This window comes from Peromyscus californicus, unplaced genomic scaffold (genome assembly GCF_007827085.1).
Source record: "Peromyscus californicus insignis strain IS unplaced genomic scaffold, ASM782708v3 Scaffold_12__1_contigs__length_115047231, whole genome shotgun sequence".
NCBI classification, from domain to species: domain Eukaryota; kingdom Metazoa; phylum Chordata; class Mammalia; order Rodentia; family Cricetidae; genus Peromyscus; species Peromyscus californicus.
This window is the reverse complement of record NW_026294413.1, coordinates 79,818,702-79,839,150: the sequence shown is the minus strand read 5'-3', so window position 1 is coordinate 79,839,150 and position 20,449 is coordinate 79,818,702. Positions and strand designations below refer to the sequence as shown.

The 20,449-nt window shown below is 47.9% G+C and overlaps 1 protein-coding gene across 2 annotated transcripts; it reads left to right on the top strand.

Annotated features, from left to right (window-relative positions):
- Myoz1 (myozenin 1) lies at positions 1-9,265 on the top strand. Of its 2 annotated transcripts, none has more exons than XM_052733519.1 (6): positions 1-1,764; positions 3,175-3,265; positions 4,641-4,819; positions 7,155-7,398; positions 7,766-7,931; positions 8,763-9,265. In XM_052733519.1, the coding sequence occupies exons 2-6, from the start codon at positions 3,193-3,195 to the stop codon at positions 8,992-8,994; spliced, it is 894 nt and encodes a 297-aa protein (XP_052589479.1). In that variant the 5' UTR covers positions 1-1,764; positions 3,175-3,192; the 3' UTR covers positions 8,995-9,265. The 2 variants fall into 2 exon arrangements, with proteins under 2 accessions (XP_052589479.1, XP_052589480.1); XM_052733520.1 differs by having other exon boundaries at positions 3,154-3,265.
- The last annotated feature ends 11,184 nt before the right edge of the window (positions 9,266-20,449 follow it).

Sequence of the window (20,449 nt, the reverse complement as noted above, 5' to 3'; positions counted from 1 at the left end):
ACAGAGTCTGAGAATTCCAATAATAAGAAGGGCTGAAACACCACAGGCTAAATAGCATGTCTTCATATACTTTATTTCAGATATTCGGTCATAGGAGCTCAGGCTTTGAGTTTTGTTTTATTTTGTTTGACAGGAATGTAGTAGTAATAACAAAGTTACCTTTCACTATTTATGTTTTTTCTCCTGTTTCCTTGGGTTGGGAGGAAATAGACCAAAGATAAAAGGTCTAGACAGTGGCCACCTGCTGTGGTGTGTGGGGAGGACGGTCAGCCCCCAGTTTAAGCATGACAAGAATAGTATGGGAGAAGGGTGTGGTCAGGAAGGATGGGGGACTCCCAGAGGGACCAGTGCATTCTGAAAGCTTCAAAAACCACTTCCTTCGAGGTGTGGGAACAAGGGATGGTCATGGGGGTGGGGGGTGAATATGAACGAAGTACAATGATACACGCGTAAAAAATAAACTTTTTATTTTGGGGGAGGGGAACAAGATTTTTCTGTGTAGCCCTGGCTGAAGGCTCCTGAGTACTGGGATTAAAGTCATGCACCACCACTCCCAGGAAACTATTATATGTTTACTAAACTAATTCCACACACACCAAAAAAAAAAAGCCAGTTCCTCAGACAGCTATTAAGGTAAGAGGTACAAAAGCAGCTGGTTGCAGAACATGAGCAAAAGATGAGGAAGTGTTCAGGGTATTACTGCAGCTACTGAGACTGGTTCTGAATCTTCCTGATGCTTCTTCAACCCTTAAATACAGTTCCTCAGGTTGTGGTGATCCCCAACCATAAAATTATTTTCGTTGCTACTTCATAACTGTAGTTTTGCTACTGTTATGAATCCTACTGTAAATATCTGATATGCAGGTTATCTGATATGTGACCCCTGGAAAGGGTCGTGACCCACAGCTTGAGAACCACTGTGCTAAGAGGAAAGAAAAGGAGGGAGGCAGGTGGGCCTTCACCACACCATCGGCAGTGGGTTTGACTAGGTCAGAAAAGGCTGACCTAGTCAAGAAATTTAAAAGCAACTCCACTTTGAAAATTTCCATCCTATCTTCAAACTTAGGGCTTTAATCCCTCCTACCCCCAATACACCCATGGGTCCCTCCAGCCCTGGCCTGGGATGGCCCTGAGTGGCCCACAAATCATGTTTTCTGGTTTTAATTTGTTTTTTTCCTTTACCTACTTTTTTCTTTGTTTGTTTGTTTTTCGAGACAGGGTTTCTCTGTATAGTTTTGGTGCCTGTCCTGGATCTTGCTCTGTAGACCAGGCTGGCCTTGAACTCACAGAGATCTACCTGGCTCTGCCTCTGAGTGCTGGGATCAAAGGCGTGTGCCACCGCTGCCCGGCCCTTTACCTACTCTTACCTGCCACTTACTAGCTGCCTCCTCTCCGCTTCTGCCTTAAATTGCCTCCTGAAATGCTTCTTTGGATCTAAGGGTCAAGGTGCAAAGAGGAGGTGCACCCCTAAGCCCACTGATCCACTGATCCCCGACTCTGACAGCCTGGTGGGGGCTCTCGTAGGCCTTCCCCCTTCCTGAACTCCAGTCAAGGAGAGCAGGCACTTGCTTCCAGGGTCTCAGTACCCCCTGTGCCATTTGAGCCGCTTGTGCTCATCATCTCTATTAATAACCACCGTCCCTCCCCCTACTGCCGGTGCTGCCCCTACGCTTGCCCAGCTCAGGTTCGCCAGTCAGTCACAGCAGCTCAGTCCTCCAAAGCTGCTGGACCCCAGGGCGAGCTGACCACCAACTGAGGCGGCTGGTAAGTCTGTCGCTCTATGGTATGAAGGGGCTGGAGCCCACTCTCCTGACCTCCTTGTCTGCAATGTGATTCCTCACCCTAGGGGAGTGGCCTCTCTCCTCATCTCTGCTCAGCTCCCAGCTGTCCAGCTGGAGCCACAGAGTTGGAAAGAAAGGGACCTAAGGAGTCGGGAGGAATGCAGATGGGTGGGGAGGTACCTGAGGGAGGGGAAGGGGTGGCCTGAGACCCCACGAGGTTGGTGGAGTGTAGTTGTGCTTGTGAGATAGGACTCCATAGAAAACTTCATGACTGTTAAGGAGAGAATGAAGTTCCTAGCTTTTCCTAGCTTTTCCCCATCCACAGCCAGATCTTATTACTATGCTTCTGTCCCCCAACAAGTCTCTACTGCTATGTATGATATTGCTGAACTGACATCTGTCAGAGCTCAAATGCCCTCAGTTCACTCTCCACCCCAGCTCTGCAGCTTGGGATAGGAGTGCCCGAGGGAGCAAGGAACACCCCCATGACCTCTCAGGCCACGTTCCAGTTGGCCTCTTGGAAGAACAACAACCTCCCCTTCCTATGGAGAGTGTTGTGGCTGGATCTCCTCAACACTAGCAGAACATTTCTTTACCCCCTTGGGCCTTGACAGAAGCCTGAGGAGGAGACCAGAGTCTGAAGCCATAGCTGTAGGCTGATATCCCAATACAGATAACGACTTTAAATCATGCTGGGCTCAAGAAACCTGGGTGCATTGCCCTGCCAGGGCTGTTGTCTTTTAAACAACCCACAGCCCCGGCTCTGCTCCTGATCCCCACACAGGATCTTTGGAAAGTGGGCACAAGAGGCTGGTAAGAGGTAGAGAAAGGGCTGTAGCTTTACCTCCTGTTCTGATTCCAAAGAAAACAGAAGCCCCAAGGCAGTAAAGTTTACCTTCTCGGGGAATACACATTTCTGTGAAAACCTGAAGTGGATGGCATAGCTTAGTGGTAGAGAATCCACGTGGCATACACGAAGCCTTGAGTTCAATCCTCAGCACTGGAGAAACACACACACACACACACACACACACACACACACACACACAGGATCTGAAGAAATTTTGTCCCCAAGTTAAGGAGTACTAAGCTGGGAGGTGGTGCCACACCCCAACTTGGGAGGCAGAGGCAGGTGGATCTGTGAGTTCGAGGCCAGCCTGGTCTACAGAGAAGTTCTAGGACACAGGACAGCCAGGGCTACACAGAGAAACCCTGTCTCAAAAAGGAAAAGAAAGAAAGAAAGAAAGAAAGAAAGAAAGAAAGAAAGAAAGAAAGAAAGAAAGAAAGAAAGAAAGAAAGAAAGAAAGAAAGAAAGAAAGAAGTAGGACTGTAGTGTACACACTCATCCTTCCCATTCCGTCTCTCCTTCAAGCCTGCTTCCCACTCCTTCCAGGTCAAATCCATCTCCACCATGCCGCTCTCGGGAACCCCGGCCCCTAACAAGAGGAGGAAATCCAGCAAACTGATCATGGAACTCACTGGAGGTAGGGCATGCTTAGAGCTCCCTAATGCAGGACTTTTAAGAGCACCCTGACACAGGAGTCCCAGAAATTCCATAAGACTGGATATAAGTCAGAGGAATTCCAGCCATGGAGGGTGTGGGAGACAGAAGTGATGGGAGAGGAAAGAAGGACAAGGAGAAAGAGGCAGGAAGAGCTCAACATTTACTCTGCGTCCTCCGACCCTTTGCACTGATTACTAGGCGATAACACCCTGCTGCGCTACTCAGCCAGGCCTGGACCACAGGACCCATGTCAGTGAGGTATATGTGGGGACACAAGCTAGGCCTCACCAAATGGTTAATTCCCTTCTTTCCTTCTAAGTGCTAGACAACTTGTGTAAGCATTTAAAATAGGAAAGTGCGCAGGCGTACTCCCCAGGGATGCACACGAGTTACCAAGTGTGAAGTTCTCCTGATACCTCTGGAGCCAGAGTTCACCGAATCAAAACGAAAGGACACAAGGATCCGTATTTAGAGATGGGCAACTGCACATGGGCTGGGCCTATCAGCTTCCCCCCATGCTATAATTTCTCTCCTGGCCTCTGTCTACGATATTCCCTTATACTTGTTCTCTTCCACTCCAAGCCCATGCCCGCTTTGGCCCGGCTTACCTCTCTACTCTCGTATTCCAACTGTTATGCCCCGAACCCTTGTTTCCTTGTGTTCTCTCTAACTTGAAATCAGGAAATCAAAACTTCTCATGGGCTGGGTGTGGTGGAGCACACCTTTAATCCTAGCACTCAGAAGGGAGAGGCAGGCTGATTTGTGAGTTCAAGGCCAGCCTGGTCTAATAGTGAATTCCAGGCCTGCCAGGGTTACATAGTGAGACCCTGTCTCAAACACACACACTCTATCACACACACACACACACATACACACACACACACACACACACACACACACACACACACACCCCCCGCCCCCCGCAACACACATACAGACGCACACCCCACACAGACTGAAGAAGTGGGGAGATGACTTGGTGGTTAAGAGCAAGTTGCTCTCGAGGACCCAGGTTCAGTTCCTGGCACCCACATGGTAGCTCACAACCATCATTAACTCCAGTTCCAGAGGATCTGAGTCCTTTTCTGACCTCTGTGGGCACCAGGCACCCATGTGGTACACATAACACACATGCACACAAAATACTCAATACACATAAAACACAAACAAATCTCTTAAAAAATTTAAACGATACACAAATAAGACAAAAACTTCTCATAAACTAGATAGACCTTGGTCAGATAACAGCATCTTGCCCCTAAATGATCTCTTTGATTATACACTCAGCTGTGGGTGGTGGTTCTACTCTTGAGTTCAGAAAGCCTTAATTTCCTCTTCTCCACCTCCTGGATAAGGCGGACGGGAGAGCTCTGGCCTGAACCTGGGCAAGAAGATCAGTGTCCCAAGGGATGTGATGTTGGAGGAGCTGTCGCTGCTTACCAACCGAGGCTCCAAGATGTTCAAGCTGCGGCAGATGCGGGTGGAGAAATTTATCTACGAGAACCACCCCGATGTTTTCTCGGACAGCTCAATGGTGAGGATGGACATGAACCTCTCTCACAGCCCAGGGCCTTTTCTGACAGCTTCTCAGTAGGCCCCAGGTTCCCCAAATACCACCAACCTCCTCTCCATGAGAAATGATAAGCTCATTAAGTCCCTACATATATTACATTCCCAACAGCTCTAGGGTGGGGTACAGCCCATTTCTGAAGCTTAGTCCCATCTTAGAGCCAGTACAGGCTGAAGGAGTACCACACCCAGAGGGAGAGAATTCCTTCCCAGTGTGGGAAAGTGTTAAAATAGGGTTGCCAGATAAAACACAGGACACCCGGTCCTGTATTTTGAAGTTAAGATACACAATGAATATTTTTTTTTTTTTTAGTAAAGTATGTTCTTTGTAATATTGGGGACATAAAAATGAAACAAGGATTAAAAACTACAGAATCTCGGGGCTGACTGTATAGCTGAGTGACAGAGCAGGTGCTTAGAATGCATGGGACCCTAGGATCCGTTTCCAGTGCCCCCAAAAGCAAACAGCAAGCAACAAAAATCCAAAGAGGGTATCCAGTTAAATTTGACCTCCAGGTTTATACAATGAGCTTGGTCACTGAAGAGGCTAAGGGTGGAGGATTGCTCATGAATTTGAGAAAAGTTTTTTTTTTTTTTTTTTTTTTTTTTTTGTTTTTCGAGACAGGGTTTCTCTGTATAGCTTTGCGCCTTTCCTGGAACTCACTTGGTAGTCCAGGCTGGCCTCGAACTCACAGAGATCCGCCTGGCTCTGCCTCCCGAGTGCTGGGATTAAAGGCGTGCGCCACCACCGCCCAGCTGAGAAAAGTTTTTAAAATCAACAGTTGTCTTTTTTTCCTGTTAAATATGTTGTTTGTAACATGTAACATTTTGGACATAAAAACAATATAAGGCTGGGCAGTAGTGGCTCATGTCTTTAATCCCAGCACTTGGGAGGCAAAGGCAGGTGGATCTCTGTGAGTTTCAGGCCAGCCTGGTCTATAAATCGAGTTCCAGGACTGCCAGGATTGTTACACAGAGAAATCCTGTTTCAAAAACAAACAAACAAACAAAAAAATAAGATTGGAATAATAAAATAATTTTTTTTGAGATAGAATTTTACTATGTAAATCTGGCTAGCATGGAACTATGGAGATCAGGCTGGCCTCAAACTCACAGAGCTCTGCCTGCCTCTGTCTCCTGAGTGCTAGGATTAAAAATGTGTTATATTTTAAACTTAAATGCCTAACAAACACTTTCTTAATGTAAACATGTCCCATTAAATACTTAGGGCATATTTATATTAAAAATATTGTTCTATACCTGAACATAAAATTTAAGTGGTAGTCTGCAATTTTATTTGTTAAATTTGGCAACATTAGAGGAGTTTAATGAGTTTTTATAGCCATCTTCATTTTGAATAAATCTTTTTTTTTAAAGGTTTAATCTCTTCTTTAAGGATGCAGGACAGGGGGACTAAATCTTCTTTCTTTAAGACCACACATAGTCAGGCTTCTCCAAAGAAAGAGAAGAAGGGATTGGAGAGAGGCCAGGCACAGGATGTTACAGCCGAGGAGGAGGGAACAGGCTCTGTTTTCTCTCTTCCTCCTCCACCTTCTCTGGGTGGCTGGGGGACAGTGGAAATAGATGCCTACATGGACGCGGCCAAGACAGGGGAGTCTGTCATTAGCCCTTATGCAGAATCAAAGTGCTGAGTGGGTCATATCTAACTTTAGGAGGGCCCAAAGCCCTCCTCCGGGCTGGGTCTGGTTACAGCTGGGTGGAGCATGGGGCTACTTGGTAAGGTGGCCAGGAGGGCCTCCTCAAGGAGTTGGTGGGGTTATTTTTAGGCTTTGGAGCCAAACCCAATGTTGCCCTTTTGGCCATCCTCCCCCGCTTCACCTGCTACAGTTTCACTGTGAGAAAGTTCTGGTCCCATAGGCCATCAAGAGGGGAGAGGGAGAGAGGAGTGGGGCAAGAGTTCTCACTGCTGGGCAGACCGAGAAGAAGGGACAGAGGTCTCTTCCCCTTTTCAAATTACAACTGGCTTCTCCCCGACACTCGTCCTTGCACTTTCTTGTTGAGGAGATGTCTTTGTTTGCTTTGCCTTGTCACGACAGGGAGGGGGAGTGGGGAATGAGCTGCCTTACCTGGAGCTGTAATTAGGGAGTGAACCCTCTGTAGGAAAGTAATTCCCTCAGGCCGACAATCTCCTCTGCAGTTATTAGGGAGGATTTCTCAGAACGCTGGGATCTTCTGGCTGGTCCTAAACTCCACGCACCCCCTCGTGCAGATGTACCCTGTCTTTGTGTATTCTGCACACCCACTGCTAACCTTCCTCTCGCTTTCTGTCTTCCTTTCAGGATCACTTCCAGAAGTTCCTTCCCACAGTGGGGGGACAGCTGGAGACAGCGGGTCAGGGGTTCTCCTATGGCAAGGGCAGCGGTGGAGGCCAGGCCGGGGGCAGTGGCTCCGCTGGACAGTATGGCTCTGACCATCACCATCATCAAGGCTCCGGCTTTGGAGCTGGGGGTGCAGGTGGTCCTGGGGGCCAGGCTGGCAGAGGAGGAGCTCCTGGCACAGCTGGGAATGGAGAGCCAGGAACAGGCAAGCATTCTCACCAGAAGTAATGCATCTGGTCCCTAGAGCAGGGATGTCCCTAGGAATGGGGCCTATTTGGGAAGAGGGAGAATGAGGCATCTTGGACCCAGAAGGTATCCAGGATACAGCAATGTGTCTATTTCACCCACAGTCTTATCTTTTAGTTATTTTTTCCCCCCGGTTTCTTAGATTCAGTCACAGATCTCACCCCAGACTACCTTTATGTTATAAACCACATACAACTCCCAGGATGTTATACCTCAGGTCTCTAGACTCAGCAACTTCTCTAGTGGTGGAATACGGGATTAGCTTTCATTAGCTACTAATAATAGCTGCTATTATTTGATTTATGTTTCTCTCTCATGGCTACCAGGTGACCAGGCAGGTGGAGAAGGAAAACATGTCACAGTGTTCAAGACTTATATTTCCCCATGGGATCGGGCCATGGGGGTTGACCCTCAGCAAAAAGTGGAACTTGGCATTGACCTGTTGGCATATGGGGCCAAAGCTGAACTCCCCAAATATAAGTCCTTCAACAGGTAGGATAGTGGGAAGAAACCAGATGTATTCCACTGTGTGGTACTTACTGTGTTATACTTGGTATGGGATTGTAGTTAAATGTTTCAGAAGACTAAGGGGATATAGTCCTTCATGGAAGATCTCTGCTCTTTTGCCTCTTGTAGCAGTGTGGTGGTGGAAAGATTTGTTGGGAAGCAAGATCTCTGTTAGTTCACTGATCAGCAGTTTGGGCACTGCTTTTTTGAGCTTTGGTTTCTTTGAAGGTAAAATGGGGATACTATATTTTGTGGTTGGACCTTCTTCTGGCTCCCTCCCATTCAATTGATGGCACCACTACTCTCTCTACAGGACACTTCTGTTTCTTTATACCCTGCTCCAAGTTACTGGTTTAGAATTGGGCACCGTAGACCATGGATAGGAGATCTGTGTGAGAGCAGGTTGAGGGAGGTCTACAGAAGTGCTTTTACATTAGCTTGTTAATTCCTCCCAGCCAGGCCATCTACTATCCCTTTGCAGTGAGGGTAGAATTGGAGGGGGCAGATACATTGTAATCTAAGTATGGTCTCATACCATCGGGTCTACAGTATTTGGGGCCACTTTTACTAAAATGCTGGTGTATGTCACAGCCATCCACAAGACCATGCAGAGTCCACTAGACTCCATTCATCACTAACTTTGGAGAGATAAGCAAGCCAGGGACATGGAATGTTCAGGGAGAAGAACCAGGAGCACAGAAGCAATCTCTAGCTATAATTTGTAGACTCTCTTCCCTTAAAACAGGGTAATATCTCATTGATACGGTCCTGTTTCTTTTATTCTGATTCTTAATTATGTAACATGTCCCCTCTCAGGACAGCAATGCCCTATGGTGGATATGAGAAGGCCTCCAAACGCATGACCTTCCAGATGCCCAAGTTTGACCTGGGGCCTCTGCTGAGTGAACCCCTGGTCCTCTACAACCAGAACCTCTCCAACAGGCCTTCTTTCAATCGAACCCCTATTCCCTGGTTGAGCTCCGGGGAGCATGGAGACTACAACGTGGATATTGGCATCCCCTTGGATGGGGAGACAGAGGAGCTGTGAAGTGTTTCCTCCTGTAATTCACATCATTTCCCCTCTTTGGTTCCAATGTGAGAGGGGGTGCTGGACAGGATTCCCCAACTGTTACTCCAGTATCCTTGTGGCAATGGAGGGTGAAGGGTGGGGGCACTGCCTTTCCACCCTTCAAGTCCCCACCCCGAGGCACCCCTCCTCACCAGCTCAGAGGGCCCATCCTGTTGTTCCATATGGAATCTGCTCTTTTATGGAATTTTCTCTGCCACCGGTAACAGTCAATAAACTTCAAGGAAATGAACTCATTCTTCCTCTGATGTTTGAAGGCTGATGAAAACTGAGGCTGATGCTGAACAAAGACCAATTAAAGCTAAATACCAAACACTCACTGTTCAGACTTAAAGACCATACATGAGACCCACATCCACACCCACAAAACCACACTCATCAGGTATAAACAAAGACATATCATTCAGTGTTACATGAGATAAATTCTCAAGTGTAAAACCACATGCTGGTCCATGGGTGTATAAAACTAAGAAGCTATTGTACACTGATTAGGAAATAAATGTTGGTAACACTGGTATTTGTTATTTTTTTTGTGTAGCCAATTAGAAGCTAGGAAATACCAGGAAAGGAAAATGGAGAGTTAAGAAAGTGAAGGTTCAGCCGGGTGGTGGTGGCGCACACCTTTAATCCCAGCACTTCTGAGACAGAGGCAGGGGAATCTCTGTGAGTTCAAGGTCAGCTTGATCTACAAAGTGAGTTAGTTCCAGGACAAAAGAAAAAAAAAGTGAAAGTTCCTTTGATTTTCACAAAACAAGATCATGTTTAGTTACCAGAGGAGCTGAAGAGATGGCTCATCAGTTTAAGCGCTTACTGCTCTTCCCAAGGACCAGTGTTCAGATGCTAGCAGCCAGAAATGTGCTGCTCATAACCACTTGTAATCCCAGTCCCAGGGGATCTGTTACCCTCTTCTGGCCTCTTAGTGCACCAGGCATGCATCTAGTGTACATACATGCATGCAGACAAAATACTAACATACATAGAATAAAAATAAGTAAATCTAAAGTTACCAGATACCAGAGGGAGCTTGGGAACACATATAAAAGGTTATATGGGGCTGGAGAGATGGCTCAGAAGTTAAGAGCACTTGATGCTCTTGCAGAGGACTGGGGTTTAGTTCTAATCACCCATGTTGTGGTTCACAACCACCTAGTACAGTGGATCTGATGCCTTCTTCCCTTTGCGAGCACCTGGTACCACTATGGTGCATATACACACACACAGGCAGATCAATCATACATGTAAAATAAATAAATAAATAAATCTAAAAATAAAGAAACCTAACTAGGAGACCATATAGGATCAATAAAGAAGTAGGAGAAACCAGTTATAGTGACAGTATGCTTGATTCTATGTGAGCACAGCAAGAAAAGGCCTGGGGGCTGAAGAGATGGCTCAACCGTTAAGAGCACTGACTGATCTTCCAGAGGACCTGGGTTCAATTCCCAGCACCCACATGACAGCTCATAACTGTCTGTAACTTGAGTTCTGTGGCAAAACACCAATGCACATAAGAAAATAGAAAATTAAAGAAAAAAAAAAGACCTAAGAGTACCAGGGGCCAGTGGTGTCCAAAGTACAGTGGTTGAAGAAGCCATGAAAGCACAATAGGAATGAGTGACAACACTCTTTGTATTGATTTCAAACTTAGGGTCACCCTAGAATCTCAGGCTTACTCCTTTTTGAGACAGGGCCTCACTCTGTAGTTCTCACTGGCCTGGGATTCACTATGTAGACCAGGCTGGCCTTGAACTCACGGAAATATGCCTGCCTCTGTCTCTCAAGTGCTGGAATTAAAATCTACTCTTCTAATTTATTTGGACTACTAAATCCTTTTTCTTTTTAGAGACCAGCCTGGTCTACTTAAGATCCTATCTCAAAAGAGGGGAGGAGAAAAAAAGTAGCTTTTGGAGAAATTCTGTACTCTCTATGTGTATTTTCCTAAGAAGGTTTGCACAATTTGGATGCCTCCCTAAAATATCTGATATAAGGCTTGGATGGAAACAGTTCATTTAGAGGATGAAATCCAAGCAGCATAAGGGAGTGAGGAAAAGGCAATCATGGGTATTTTGGGTAACAGAGGCTGAATCCCACTGGAAATCTGAGCTAGCCATGCTACTCTGAGAACTCCAAGAATGCCCATGACTGGGGAAGCAGTATCTGAGGAGCTCGAAAGTGGGCATGGTGGTTTGTCCTGGCCTATGACAGCATTTGGGAGGAGCAGGAGGATCATGGGAAATTTGAGGCCCACCAAGGTACAGAGTGTGAATTCTAAGCCAGTCAAAGAGGGCTATACAGCAAGCCTGTCTCAAACAATAGCAACAGAAACCAAAGAAACAAAAAAATGAAATGCAGATGAATGTGGTGGCTGAGGCCTACAGAACTCATTCTGTAGCCCAGGCTGGCCTCGAACTCACAGAGATCCACCTGCCTCTGCCTCCCAAGTGCTGGGGTTAAAGATGTGCACCACCACTGCCTGGTGGCAGAAAGATTCTTGAATTCAAGGTCTGCCTGAACTACAAAGTGAATTTCAGGATTAGGGCTTGGAAGGCAGGAAAAAAAAAAGAAAAGAAAAGAAATGAAAATTAGGGCTTAGAACTTATTTTATTATTTTCTTCAGGTGATCTATGTTGGAAAATTCTGAGAAACATATAAAACATACCTTAGAACTGGTCCCTCAGGAGTAAAAAAATGGAGTATTTAGCCAGCAAATCTCATTCTCACTTCTTGTTGATGTTACAAATTGGTCCTTCTATATAAAAAAATGTAATAGAATATAATTGCAGTCTAGAAATTCTGAAAAGATTTAAAAGTTTTGTTTTATGTGTGTGTCTCCATGTTTGCATGTGTACCACGTGCATGCAGTGCCCGAGGTCAGAAGAGGGCATCAGATCCTGCTTGGAACTGGAGTTACAGATGGTTGTTAGCTGGGAACTGAATCCAGGTCCTCTGCAAGGGCAACAAGTGCTCTTAATTGTTGAGCCATCTGTCTACCCCCAAAGCAATTCTAAAGTTTTGAATTACACACTGTTCCAGCAGTATGATGAAAATTATGCTGGCCTACACTGTTTTTTTTTCCTGTGGTATGTCCAGACTACAAAAGCTATCCTCTCATTAGAAGTCATCTTAGTTATCACACTACTGACATACAGTAGTGCAGTGTTCTTAGTCAATGTGGTGTATTGCCATAATTATTCTATTTCATTAATTCTTGCTAATTTCTATAAATTAGACTTTATTTTTTGTGGTACTGAGGATCAAACTTAGGATCTCAGAATGTTAAACAAGTGCTCTACCACTGAGCTCTACCACCAACCCTATAAATTAAAACTTTATCATAGGTATGCAATTATTAAAAAAATAGTATGTTCAGTGTTTGGTACTATGTGTAGTTTTAGTCATGGGGGGAAGGTTCAGACCACACTACCTGCAGACAAAGAAGAATACTATGTCCAGATATTCTGAGACAGGAAGTGCTCTGAGCTTGTCTCAAAGTTATAATATGCCTTGGGGTGGGCTGAGGTGATACAGGTAGAGCACAGACAGGTCTGCAAAGAGTTCTCAGTTTTCATCAGATTATTAGGCTTGCAGATTGGAGAATTGTTTTATTTTTTTCTTTTCTGTTTTATTGTGACAGGTATCATGTATCCCAGGTTGGCCTGGAATTTGATATAGCCAGGGTTGACCTTGAACTTTGGATCCTCCTGCTTCCATTTCTCAAGTGCTGATTATAGGCAAGCATGCATCACCATGCTCTATGCGTGCTAGGAATCAAACCCAGGGCTGTGAGCATGTCAGGCAAGCTCTCTACCAGCTGATTTAATTCCTACACTTTCATCCTTCTTTGGATGCAGGCTTCACACATTCTAAGTGGAGTGCTCTGCCACATAGCTACACTCCTCAGGCCCATCTGTATTTGTTCTTTCTTAATAGTTCTTTGAGAATTTTGCAGTCCTATTCACCTTTCCTCTCCAACACTTCTCAGGTCCATCCCCTTTCTCTGTCATCTAACTTGGCGTCTTTTCCCTCACATCAAGGTCAGTTCATGCTGCCAAAATCATCTTGGATGTGGGGTCCTCCAATGAAGCCTGGGTGATTTATCAGGGCCTATGCTTTTAGAGAAAACTGACTTCCCCTCTCCCAGAAGCTGACAACGCCAGTAGTTCCTTGGCTAGGGGTGCTGGGGTTTGGTCTGGCTTGGGCTAACACAGGCCTTTTGCATGCTGTCACAGCTACTATGAGTTTGTATGTGCAGCTGCTTTGCTGCGTCCCGAAGACAGTGTTACCTTGCAATCATCCACTGCCTCTGGCTCCTACACTCTTTTTTTTTTTGGTTTTTCGAGACAGGGTTTCTCTGTGTAGCTTTGCACCTTTCCTGGAACTCACTTGGTAGCCCAGGCTGGCCTCGAACTCACAGAGATCCGCCTGGCTCTGCCTCCCGAGTGCTGGGATTAAAGGCGTGCACCACCACCGCCCGGCTTAAGTTATTTTAAAACTATGCATATGTGTACTCATGAGTGCAGGTGCCCTTAGAGGCCAGAAGAGTGTTGGACGCCCTGGAACTGTGACTACAAGGGGCTGTGAGGCACATGATGTCAGTGCTGGGGTCCAGGTTCAGGTCCTCTGGAAGGAAGAGCAGTACACACCCTTAACTAGGAGTCTCCGCTCCAACCCTCATCTACAGTCTGCTGTTGTTTTGTTGTTGAGACAGAGTTTTTCTGTGTAGCTTTGGCACCTTTCCTGGAACTTGCTCTGTAGACCAGGCTGGCCTTGAACTCACAGAGATCCACCCACCTCTGCCTCCCGAGTGCTGGGATTAAAGGTATGCGCCACCACTGCTGGTCTGTATCCTTTAACATATGTTTATTGTAGGTTCTATATTAGGCCAAGGAGGCACCAGTACTCCCCATGTAATAAAGAGCTTTCACAGTCAATCATGAAGTAACTATTAAATTAGTCCCTTACAGTGGGCAGAGGGTGACCAGCATGTGCTGCTAGTTAATCACTGAAAACTAGAGACTGAGTATTTTTCAAGATCAGATTTTCTGAAATTAAAAAAAAAAACATGACACAAATAAATCATGAGACAATTTAAAAAATTTACAGGGAGCCGGGTGGTGGTGGCGCATGCCTTTAGTCCCAGCACTTGGGAGGCAGAGGCAGGCGGATCTCTATGAGTTCGAGGCCAGCCTGGTCTCCAAAGCGAGTTCCAGGAAAGGTGCAAAGCTACACAGAGAAACCCTGTCTCGAAAAACCAAAAAAAAAAAAAAAAAAAATTTACAGGGAGCCAGAATGATTGTGAAAGTATTCCTTTTGTAGGTAGGTCTACTTAGAAGACAAACTATGCCACAAGCAGTGATCTGGCCTAATATGTAACAGTGTATGCCTGTACAGGATCCAGACAGATATCAAATCACACTCTCAGGTTTTGACATCCCTTTACTATCAGTTTAAATATGGCTTCTGCAGCCAGGCACAGCAGTGCATGCCTGCAATCCAAGCATTCTGGAGGAAAGGATAGGAAGACAATAAATCTCAGTCCCGTCAGACTGACAGGCACTGAGTGAAAGGCCATCCTGAGCTACACAGTGAGATCCTGTCTTAAAAAACTAAGGCTATGAGAAGACTGCAGTGAGGGCCTGAGAGGACTGCAGTGAGGGCCTGAGAGGACTGCAGTGAGGGCCTGGTGAGAGGACTGCAGTGAGGGCCTGAGAGGACTGCAGTGAGGGCCTGAGAGGACTGCAGTGAGGGCCTGAGAGGACTGCAGTGAGGGCCTGAGAGGACTGCAGTGAGGGCCTGAGAGGACTGCAGTGAGGGCCTGGTGAGAGGACTGCAGTGAGGGCCTGAGAGGACTGCAGTGAGGGCCTGAGAGGACTGCAGTGAGGGCCTGAGAGGACTGCAGTGAGGGCCTGAGAGGACTGCAGTGAGGGCCTGAGAGGACTGCAGTGAGGGCCTGATGAGAGGACTGCAGTGAGGGCCTGAGAGGACTGCAGTGAGGGCCTGAGAGGACTGCAGTGAGGGCCTGAGAGGACTGCAGTGAGGGCCTGAGAGGACTGCAGTGAGGGCCTGAGAGGACTGCAGTGAGGACCTGAGAGGACTGCAGTGAGGGCCTGAGAGGACTGCAGTGAGGACCTGAGAGGACTGCAGTGAGGGTCTGAGAGGACTGCAGTGAGGGTCTGAGAGGACTGCAGTGAGGGCCTGGTGAGAGGACTGCAGTGAGGGCCTGAGAGGACTGCAGTGAGGGTCTGAGAGGACTGCAGTGAGGGTCTGAGAGGACTGCAGTGAGGGTCTGAGAGGACTGCAGTGAGGGCCTGAGAGGACTGCAGTGAGGACCTGAGAGGACTGCAGTGAGGGCCTGAGAGGACTGCAGTGAGGACCTGGTGAGAGGACTGCAGTGAGGGCCTGGTGAGAGGACTGCAGTGAGGGCCTGGTGAGAGGACTGCAGTGAGGACCTGGTGAGAGGACTGCAGTGAGGGCCTGGTGAGAGGACTGCAGTGAGGGCCTGAGAGGACTGCAGTGAGGGCCTGAGAGGACTGCAGTGAGGGTCTGAGAGGACTGCAGTGAGGGCCTGGTGAGAGGACTGCAGTGAGGGCCTGGTGAGAGGACTGCAGTGAGGGCCTGGTGAGAGGACTGCAGTGAGGGCCTGGTGAGAGGTCTGCAGTGAGGGCCTGAGAGGACTGCAGTGAGGGCCTGAGAGGACTGCAGTGAGGACCTGAGAGGACTGCAGTGAGGGCCTGAGAGGACTGCAGTGAGGGCCTGAGAGGACTGCAGTGAGGGCCTGAGAGGACTGCAGTGAGGGCCTGAGAGGACTGCAGTGAGGGCCTGAGAGGACTGCAGTGAGGACCTGAGAGGACTGCAGTGAGGGCCTGGTGAGAGGACTGCAGTGAGGGCCTGGTGAGAGGACTGCAGTGAGGGCCTGAGAGGACTGCAGTGAGGGCCTGAGAGGACTGCAGTGAGGGCCTGAGAGGACTGCAGTGAGGGCCTGAGAGGACTGCAGTGAGGACCTGAGAGGACTGCAGTGAGGGCCTGAGAGGACTGCAGTGAGGGCCTGGTGAGAGGACTGCAGTGAGGGCCTGAGAGGACTGCAGTGAGGGCCTGGTGAGAGGACTGCAGTGAGGACCTGAGAGGACTGCAGTGAGGGCCTGAGAGGACTGCAGTGAGGGCCTGGTGAGAGGACTGCAGTGAGGGCCTGGTGAGAGGACTGCAGTGAGGGCCTGAGAGGACTGCAGTGAGGGTCTGAGAGGACTGCAGTGAGGGCCTGAGAGGACTGCAGTGAGGGCCTGAGAGGACTGCAGTGAAGGTGCTAGCCTTGAAGACAGAAGAGCTGATTTCAACTCTGGGGACCCAGAGGGTTGAGAGAACCAATTTCTGCAAGTTGTTCTCTAATCTACACGCACGCACACAAGTAGATATGTACATGCACACACTCCTGTGCACATGCACACACACACACACACAAATTATTTTTGTGTTAGGCTTAGTAGTATATCCCTGTGATCCCAGCACTTGAGAAGTGGAGGAGGGATGAGGAGTTTGAGGCCAGCATAAGAACTTGTCTCAAAAAAAAAACCAAAACAAAAACCAAAAACAAAACAAAATAAAACATGTGCCATCATCAAAACAAAAACAAAAACAAAACACCTAAGGCTAGCTGGACATGGTGGCACGAACCTTTAACCTCAGCATTTGGGAGGCACATGCAGATGGATCTCTGTGAGTTCCAGGTCAGCCTGGTCTACATAGTTAATACCAGGAGAGACAGGGCTACACACCGATTCCCTGCTCCAAAACAAAAACAACAAACAAACAATCACAAACTAAGGGCTGGCTGGGGCTGGTGAGATGGTTCAGTGGACAAAGGTTTAAGCCTGATGACTTGAGTTCCATCCTTCAGATCCACACAATGGGAGGAGAAAGCTGACTTCCACAGGTCATCCTCCTGGACTTCCCATCTCCAAATAAATGCAATAGAATCTTTATTGACAACGATTTAACAAAAGCAGTGGTGCATATCTTTAATCCCAGTACTCGGGAGGCAGAGGCAGGCGGATCTTTGTGAGCTCAAGGCCAGCCTGGTCTACAGAGTGAGTTCCAGGATAGTCAAAGCTACACAGAGAAACCCTGTTTCCAAAAGCCAAAAAAAAAAAAAAAAAAAAGGAAAAAACAAAACATGAAATGAACAATTAATGCCCAAGTATGTAACAGAGTGATGGAGGGCTTGACCAGCTTCCTTCAGTTCCACTCTCTAGTGGCATGAAAAAGCTGTTTTCCCTTTTGATGTCTTCTGTCTGCCATCATGTTAATTTTATCTTTTGATACAGTCTATGTAGCCCTGGATGGACTGTAAGTCCCTATGTAGACTAGGCTGGCCCAGAACTTGTGATTTTCCCACTCTGCCACTACTTCCAGCCCATCAGCTTTATTCTTACTGCAGTGTTGGGGACTGAACTCAGGCCTCCACATAAGCATGTTTTAAACGTCTCTGTTTTAAACAGAGAAACTGGACACAGTGGTGCACGCCTTTAGTCCTAATACTTGGGAGGCAGAGGCAGGTGGACCTCTGAATTTGAGGCCAGCCTGGTTTACAGAGTGAGTTCCAGGACAGCCAGGGCTATATAGTGAGGCTCTCTCTCTAAAATAACAAACAACAAAAACAAAACAAACACAAACAAACAAAACAGACAAAAACTGGGGAGAGAGAGTCCTTTCAGGTAGGAGTTTGTGATTCTAGTACCCACTACCTCTTGTGGTGTTATAAAAATTAGTTTTGTTGTTAAATACCTAGCCTCTGAAGCCATCGGGTTAGCAATTTCAAAGTTCCCTCCTTTATAAATCATATACCCATAATATTACTCCTTTGGTAGGTAGCTCATTTGATACTGTAGACACTAAGTCTATACTGTACAATACTGCGCCTACTAGCCACATATGAATACTGAGCTCATTAAACGTTTCTGGTGAAAGCTGAGATGTGGCATAAATACAAAATAAATATTTTCAAGTTTTATTTACTCATTTTTATGTGTATGGATGTTTTGCTTGCATGTCTGTGTACCTCATGCATGCAGTATCCTTAGAAGCCAGAAGAGGGCGTCAGATCCCCTGGAACTGGAGCTGTTAGCTAAACCCTAGTCCTGTCCAAGAGCTACTTTTCAGCAAATGCTCTTAATGGGAGATCTCTCTGCAGCTCCTAAACACTGGCTTCTGAAATAGTGAAAAAAACAACAACAAAAAACAAAACAAAAACCAATCTTGGCTGGGTGTGGCATCGCAAGACTTTAACCCTAGCACTTGGGAGGCAGAGGCAGGCGGATCTCTGTGAGTTCCAGGCTGGTCAGGGCTACACAGTGAGACCCTGTCTTGATTAAATTAAAAACCACCACCACCACTCACCCAAACAAACAAAACGACTGATGGATTAGAAATTGATTTTGTTTTCCCCTGAGACAGGGCCTCATTATGTAGACCAGGCTGGCCTTGAACTCAAAAGAAATATGCCTGCCGCTCCCTAGCCTGATTACAAATTGAAGTGGTTAAATATACTAGCGAAATTAATTTCATTTGTTAATAAATGTGGCAAGTGGAAAATTAAAGCTGCACGCTGCGGTCGGTCATATATTTTTACTAGAGAAAACTGGTTTAGACTAAAGCCCCTCATAAAAACTACTCAAGGGCTTCAAGAGGCAAAACAAACAAAAAACCCCTTTCAAATGTCTATTCTCTGTTCAGTCCCTTGTGTTTCTTCCCTGCTGACCAATGTTCCTTAAATCCCTCTGCTTCGGAGGCTGCTTTATTGGTCTCCGGAGAGCGGAACCAGTCCTGTAGGTCCGGGTTGAGAGCGCCGCTAGGGACGTGACAGTTCGCAAGCAACAAGTCCCCAGCACACTCCACCCAGATTCCCGTCTGCGTCCCCAGGCCAAACACCTGCGGGCGTTTTTCCTTCTTTTCGTCCTTGTTTGTGTGTGGGTGTGTGCTTTACTTCCTATTTTGGTCTCGAAAATTAACGGGGCGGGGCACCTGGGATAAACTTTCCAGAGACGCCAAATAAGTTTGGCGGAAGAGGAACAGAAAAAGAACGGACGAAAAATTCTGGAAGGTTCCGAGACGATGGGGAGCTCCATTCCGGGCCTTCCTACTCCATCGCCAACAATTCGACAAGAAAGGAAAGTGTCAGGGAAACGGAACCCCGGGGAGAAGGAATCCCGTTCCCAGGCTGATGAGGAAGTTTGCGGAAGGCGGGCACATGCCTGACTTCATCCCGGTAGACGGTCTGCCGGAACAGCCGTCGCCGGCGGCAACAGACCACCGGCCGGCCGCCGGTCTCCGGCTCCGTCAGAGCAGCTTCGTCGTCGCCCGCGTCCCACCTCCAAATCTTCCCCGGCTCTAACCCTGAACCGCCCCGCCGCCGCCGCCATCTTACACATCACTATCGCGAGATATCCTCCGCCGTCAGTCCCCGGACTCATTTCCCTGCGAGGCTCCCTGTTTCCACAGTTCTCGCCGTCGCTGAGGGGAGTATCGCGAGAGCTGGTTGCCTTGGCTCCCCGTAGCTATAGCAGCCGCGGCGGCTAAGGATGCGACGGCGGGAGCGGTGAGTGCGACACTCTCAGGGGGGCGGGGCCGACGGAAACGGGGTGCAGGGGTAGCGCTGGGGGGAGGGGGTGCGGAAGGTCGGGCCTCGGGGGACCTGCACCCCGGGGTGACGTGCCGGGAGGGACTCGCGTTCTGTGGGCACCGGGACCGGGCTCCTTTCTGAGCTGGGGCAGGCGTGGAGGGTTGGTGCTGCTCCAGGGGCGGGGTGGTGTGGTGTGGGGAGACGGGGTAGAATTGGGTTCAGGGGACAGGGGAGGGAGCGGCGAGGGGGCATGTGTGTTGGAAGCTGAGAGGCTAAGGAGACTCAGAACAGGATGAAAGGGACCACGCTGCATCCGAAAGAAGAGGGGGGGAAATGGGGGTATGTTGAATGTGGGCAAAGAGTTGGGCCCAGGTTGTCTTTCACCCTTTGGGGGTGGGGTAGGGGTGCGGAAAAGAAAGAGGGTCAGATCTTTGCAAACACCCATCCCCGCCTCGCTCCACCTAAGGCTAGTCTGGGCCAGCCGGCCAGCACCTGAGTCCCCGATGGCGTGGCGGGAAAGGTGGCGTCCCGGACCCTCCCAGCTTCCTGTTCCCCTTGCCAAAGAAATATCCAATAAACCAACACTCTGGACTTGTGAAAGGAGAAGTCTTGGTAAACTAGTATTAGTTGGAGAGGTTCTTTTCAACGTAGAGGCTGTGAGTAGGATAGTGAATGATTGCTGCTCTAAAATAAAGCGTGGGGTGGGGGCGGGAGAGAGACTTTCTTGAGAAAAAAAAAACCCTGAGGTGTGCTTCCTCTGGAGCGTTTGTGAACTGAAAGAAGGGGGTGTGTGTTCACAACACG